The sequence below is a fragment of the Neophocaena asiaeorientalis genome, unplaced genomic scaffold (genome assembly GCF_003031525.2).
Source record: "Neophocaena asiaeorientalis asiaeorientalis breed wild unplaced genomic scaffold, Neophocaena_asiaeorientalis_V1.1 scaffold528, whole genome shotgun sequence".
Taxonomy (NCBI): Eukaryota; Metazoa; Chordata; class Mammalia; order Artiodactyla; family Phocoenidae; genus Neophocaena; species Neophocaena asiaeorientalis.
In genome coordinates, this window is record NW_020173938.1 from 479,942 (window position 1) to 486,138 (window position 6,197).

Sequence of the window (6,197 nt, forward strand, 5' to 3'; positions counted from 1 at the left end):
CCAAGGACCCCCCCACAGCTAACGTTCTTGTCTGGTTCTGTTTCTCGTCCAGATTTTTGTTCCCAGATCCTTAACTCAGGTGTGAAGCCAGGATTTCCCAAGACTATCAAGACCAACGACCCGGACGTCCTCAGGGCAGCAAGACACAGCGCCGAGAGCTTCAACAACTGCAGCAACGATGCCTTCCTGTTCCGGGAGTCACACATCAGCAGAGCCCTCGTCCAGGTGGGGTCTGGGCTCAGGACTGCCCAAGGCGGCCAGAACCGGACCGGGGCCACCAGAGTCAAGCACCGAGGCCGGTGCCGTCTCTCACTGCACCAGGCTCCTCCCGGACAGCACACAGGGAGGAGGGCGGGCGAGGGCGGCTACCACGGGCCACAAGCTGCCCCGCCGCCCACCTTCAGGGCTGCCTGCCTGCCGGGCTGCCCGCAGGCCACTGCTCCACAACCCCAAAGCACTTGCGGCCACGTCCCCCAACCACTGCCCCGTCCCTGCAGGAGTGTCACACCCTGCAAGGTCCCCACGCTTCTCAGCGGCCCCATACGAGCAGCTCAGTGCTCCCCCTCCCACGGGGACACCACGAGGCAGCCAGGCCTGGCTCGTCCTGGGTCCCGAGAACACAGGTCAATGAGGGTACAGGACACAGTCAGTGACAGGACGCAGCCACTCTCGACGAGCAGGGGCCCGGTGCAGCCAGTCAGCAAGCTTCGCAGTCACTGACCAGGGAGCTGGCCTTGGGGAGAGAGACCCACAGCCCCAAGGATGTGTGCTGCCCAACACCACCCCACGTGCTGACTCACGATAATGGTCACCCCGGGTTCAGGATTGGGGGGTGACTCTATTAGCTCTCTTCTCTTTGGTAACCTCAAACTCTCAGGGCGGGATGCTGTCCCTATCATGCAGGGTGGTCTGCACGGGTATAAGTAGCCAGTGTCAGGACTCCAGGGGCCCAGACCCGGGGACTGGGGTCTTCAGCCTCCACCGTCTGCAGAAGCGCATGCCCAAGCCTGGGGGGAGGGAAGTGGGCCCCCAGCTCACCCCATCTCTCACCATGTCCTAGACCCAGTGACCCAGGCCCGCCCTCTATCCCCTCAGATAGTGAAGGGCCTGAAGTTCATGCTGGACCTGGACATCAGCAGAACCACCTGCAAGAAGACCAGGCACTCGAGCCTGGACGACTGCAGCTTCCAGACCAACCGCACCCTGAAGCAGGTAAGAGGGCTCTGGCCTCCCCACCGCTCACCACCCCCCAGCCACCTCCGCAGCCTCGGAAATCACCCTCGGCACTGCTCTACCTGCGAGGTTCCTGACCCCACCCCTGAGCAGCGCCCACGTCCACCCCCAACACGGGAGAGCGAGAGGCAGCCCCCCAGGACTTCCCAAACGACACCCCTCCTCGCTCCCACAGGCACACCTCCAGGGAGTAAACACTGCAGGTTTGGGGGTGGGGGGAGAGCAAAAGAAAACTTGTACATAATTGAGAAATTTTATATACACACACGGGGAGAGTAGATGTGGCAAAATTTGGTAATTTGTAAATACATGTGTTGAGTATATATTTTTGAATTATTCTTTCAACTTTTCTGTAGGTTTGAAGTTTTTCAAAATAAAGCCAGGGCAGGGAGTGAATTCTTCAGTAAAGAAAACACACATGCACATGTGTGGGCGCACACACAGACACGCACACACGTGAGCACACAAGCACAAGCACACACGTGTACAAACACACACACACACACACACACCCGCCTGAGGCAGTGGCACTGGGAACCCACCTCTGCGGCGGGTGAGGTTACCCTGGCGGGGTGGGAAGCCTCCGTGAAGGGGAACTCTCAGATCAACCTCGTTTCAGACTCTCAGCTGCTACTCTGAAGTCTGGGTCATCCCCTGGCTCCAGAGCTTCAAGGTGCCTGTCCTCCGCTGTCACTGACTCCTGCCTCCCAGCTCCATCCCTGCTGTCGTGGGCCCTGGGAAACAGCATCTCCTGAGAGCAGAATGGCAGTCGGCTGGATATAACACATCAAGCCTCCTCCCAAACTTAACTAGTCTCCCCAACGCTGTCCACCTAGATTCAGGGTCTGCACAGACAGGGCGAGTCCTCCAATGGGGATTACATGGGTTCTCGACCCCAAGGGACCCTCCCACCTCACTGCCCTGAGATCCCAGGCCCTTGAGGAAAGCCCAGAGGGCCATCTTTCCATCTGAATAACTGTCCCTGCACTGGGCAGGGACCAGGCATCAGTGATGTCTTGGGTGAATAGTTAGGAATAAACCTGAATAAAGAACTGATCACCTTGAAGCAATGCCGCTGCTTGACCTGCTAAGGGGAGAATGGGGAAGTCAGGAGGCCCCCTTCCCTCCACAAAGCCCTGGGGGGCCTCGCCACTGAACCGTACTGAAGACCAAAGCCCCAAGGCCCCCCACCTCCAGCTGCGCTGTCCTCTGCGCATCCCACCCCCACGTTCTCTGCTGCCTGAGGCTCGGCAGCTGCGCCTGGGCAGGTAGGTGGGCAGGGACGGAGCAGATCCCACAGCTCGGCCCGGAGAGGGAGGCAGGGTGGGGGACCTGCTGGGCGGGGGGCACCGCCGTGGGTGGGAAGGCGGGAAGGCCTTCGCAGTGGAGGCGGCACAAGGCTGGGCCAAGCGGGAGCAGGGGACCCAGACCCCTGCACCATGAGCCTGGGCGTCCTCGTCCAACTACGGATTAGCGCCAAACGTGCTGTCACCTTTAAAAGAACGACTCGGTAATTCACAGGAAACAGAAAATGTGCATTAAATTCGGCGACTTAGCTCGCTGTCATAAATGTGACAAACGCGAACCCCCAAGTGAAGTTCCTCTGGCTCCTGCGGCGATGAGAGTCACGATGATTCCACAGCCGCCTCCATTTCTGCGGCCCTGACTCACCTCCTGGTCACTAACTCAGGGGCAGTGGCGGCCACTATGCCACGCGATGCTGGACTCATTCGAGACTCTGAAGGCCCCTGAAGGCAGCCCTCTCGTGAACACAAGCAAGTTCAGCCCCTGCTTGACCCCGTCCGTCAGCAGGACGGCAGGCACACCGGGGTCCAGCACCAGGGCCAGACGCTTCACGACACACCTGTGGGGCCCCTGTGACTGATGCAGGGGACACAAGCTCTAAGGTCCCCTCCGTCCTCACTTTCAAACACACACCAGAGCACAAGGCCAAGTGTCTCCTGACAACTGTGAGACCAACCGGACGCTGCCCCACAGGCCTCACATGGTGTGAGAAAGAGAGGTGTGACGGGAAGCAGCCTCATGGCAGCCCTGCCCCCAACTCCCCCTGTGCCCGTGACAGCGTCACTTACCACAGGGAGTGGATGTCAACCAGTGGTGGCCCATGCTGCCACCCAATTCTACCTGTTTCTTAAAACTTATCAACTTTGCTCTAAGAGGGAATGATTCTGACAGTGGGAAGCTGCACCTTCATCTCATTCACTGTCACTGGGAAAATGTAAAGTTAAGGACACAGGATTCTAAGACATACAGTACCAGAATTATGACCAAGAAGAAGAAACACTTGAGGTCTCAAACTGACCAAAACCAGTCTAACTCCCAACAGACACGCCTGCCCTGCACTGTGTTCCAGAGCCTCCCCCGCCAGGCCCTCTGCCCCTGCTCACCAGCCGTGCAGACTCTGGGATCCAGCTTCAGGGCCTCCACTCCAGATGCAGCCCAACCCTCTCCGGGTTGCAGACGGGCCAGGCCCTGAGGAACGCAGCCACCCAGAGGACCACCTGCAAGGCTTAGCCCCGCTGCTGTCCCACCTCGGTGCCCGGGACATAGGCACCCGCAGGCCTGACCCCTGGACTGGGCAGCCACCCTGCCTCCTCGCCCCCAGCCGCCTGTGCCCCTAGGCAGGTCCCTCCCCAGCCTAGGTTCCCCCATGAGACGCGGCCACGTCTCCTTATATCACAAAGAGGTCAGTGCACATGAAAACTCAACACGGCAGAGAGAAGGCTGATGACAAAAACCTCAACGCGGGGCCTCTGTCCTATAAAGGCAGCAACTGACTCCTGATGGAGCTTTTGTAACGATGACAAAGCAGCACACAGTGAATGAATCACTTAATTTTAAGATCATGTTAGTAATTCCCATTAGAGTAAATTCGTTTCATGTTTACAACAAAAACCTATCATATATTTAAGCCTAATGAAGCTATATTTTGCACCTCATCATGGCAAATTACCAGATAAAATACAGGAAATGACACTTTGAGACAGAAAATCAACATCTGAGTCAAAACAAAAAAAAGACACCTTTGCTGAAAACTGTGAAAAGCTACCAGCTTCTCTGCACTGAGAGCACAGCCCTGTTCCCAACCAAGAAGAAATGTTCAGGGTCAGCACGCTTGGGTTCTGTGTTTTCGAGGCAGAATGGTCAGGTTTCACCTTACTATTCCTGCAGACTCGATACACGGGTGCACTGTTGCCTGTTAAAAAGCATTTCCTATGAAGTTACAACACCTGACAGGACACGGGTCACATCACGGCCATGCAGCCAGTCTGACTCTGCTGTACGCAGCTATGCGTAAAGCTGGCCCCAAGCAGGCAACTCGGAATGAGCCCCCATCAGACCCCGACTCTCTCCCCTAAAATGGTGCAGAGCAGGTAGGGGAAAGGAGCTATGAACCAGCACAAGGCACAAACGGTTCAAGTCTCACCACGATGTCGGCCATCCTTGACGTTCAATGTCATCCCCTAGTCAAAATACTGCCTTTTCAAGTTACAAAGACAATTCCAGAGACACAATCCCTGATGTGTTCTCACAAATACGCAGGAAAGGAAGGAGCAGACATCAGCCCCACCTTGCAGAATGGAAACAGGAGAGGGGTGTCATGTGGACTGAGTCAGCGTGGGAGGCAGGCGGCCAAAGGGCAGGCCCCGAGCGAATCTAAACATGACCCCAGCAGAACGGCCCCTACGACAGGCGGAGGACAAGACCTTACTCACTGTTACAGTAGATGAAAGCACAGAACTTCCCAGGCAACACCATCCAGAGGTTAATCAGCAGGAAAGTCCATTTAATTACCACAATCACACGGATCACCCCCCAACCGGGACCACGTGTGGACACCCCATCAGGATACAGAGCAGCGTCAGGCTTGTAACACTAGAACAGACGCAACCCCAGCACGTGCACTATTCACACCTGGGTCTGGGGTGAGGAACCAGGTGTGTGAACAGGACTCCTGGCGCCCAGCGCCCACCTTCACTCCCCATCCTCTGATCCACACGGCAGGCTGTCCACGGAGAAGCCGGTGAGTCCTCTGAGCTGCTGGAATCAACGTGCTCTTCCTCCACACACACCCAGGTCCTTGCCTGCAGAGCGCTGGCGGGTACCCGGGTAGGGAGGGGCCAGGTGCAGCAGGAGGGTGGGAGCCACGGGAGGGACGCCCAGGGCCGAGGCTCAGGTCTCACTTGATTCTGGGGAACGTAGCCGTGCCCTCTTCACCTGCACAGCCCATCCAAGGCTTCACACACGTTTCCTCTGAGCTCTCCGCGCCCTCCCGGAGCCCCTCTCACAACGACAGGTATCACCCATTTAACAACAAAGACATCGAGGCTGGCGGGACACAGCCAGCAGCAAAAGCGAGACGCCAGCCGACTCACCCACAGCTCCATCCCCACACCTGAAGCCTGTTAAGTGCACCAAGTCCCTGGGGCCTAAAGAATCACTGCACTTGGGAAGGTTTTTAAGAGACAAGGGACTCATCTTCCCCAGGGCAGATGCAAGGCCAAGTCCAGGTGTCCAGGTAACAGTGCCCCGAGAGGCTGCACCACACCTCTGCGGACCGGCAGGTGCAGGTGGGAAGGGTGTGTCCACGCACCTCCTGGCCCAGGGGTGGCGCACAGGGCAACGACGGGCCTAAGCAGACTGCAGGCGTAGTCTGCAGAGGAAAGGGGACCTAAAGGAGCCCAGGTACAGGTGCCCGTCGTGCTCGTGCACCTCGCTCACGTAAGCGGCCACCTGCCCATCGGGGTCGTGCAGGCTCCTCCGGAAGGCCCCGCTGTCACTGAGCTCCAGGACGAGGCTGTACCGCGGCACGAACTTCATCACCGTCTCCTGGCTGAACAGCTGAAAGGGAAGCACAGTGAGAGGAGGGCATGACACGGGCCACGTGGAGTCCTGCAGGCCGGGCACTGTGGCTCTTGTCACCTGCTGTGCACGTCCCACCC

General features: G+C 57.9%; 2 protein-coding genes across 3 annotated transcripts in view; one reads left to right on the forward strand and one right to left on the reverse strand.

The window, feature by feature from the left end:
• CST7 (cystatin F) overlaps nucleotides 1–2,299 on the forward strand; it is a 9,997-nt gene extending 7,698 nt beyond the window's left edge. The window contains exons 2-4 of the mRNA XM_024752702.1: nucleotides 53–225; nucleotides 1,096–1,212; nucleotides 1,853–2,299. Of these exons, the coding sequence (XP_024608470.1) occupies nucleotides 53–225; nucleotides 1,096–1,212; nucleotides 1,853–1,930 (368 nt within the window). The 3' untranslated portion in view covers nucleotides 1,931–2,299. The remainder of the gene's footprint in view (nucleotides 1–52; nucleotides 226–1,095; nucleotides 1,213–1,852) is intronic.
• A 2,715-nt stretch (nucleotides 2,300–5,014) lies between these two features.
• The window catches only part of APMAP (adipocyte plasma membrane associated protein), a 28,335-nt gene continuing 27,152 nt past the window's right edge, over nucleotides 5,015–6,197 (reverse strand). For both annotated transcript variants that reach the window (XM_024752700.1, XM_024752701.1), the window contains one exon: nucleotides 5,015–6,096. In XM_024752700.1, the coding sequence (XP_024608468.1) occupies nucleotides 5,887–6,096 (210 nt within the window). In that variant the 3' untranslated portion in view covers nucleotides 5,015–5,886. The remainder of the gene's footprint in view (nucleotides 6,097–6,197) is intronic.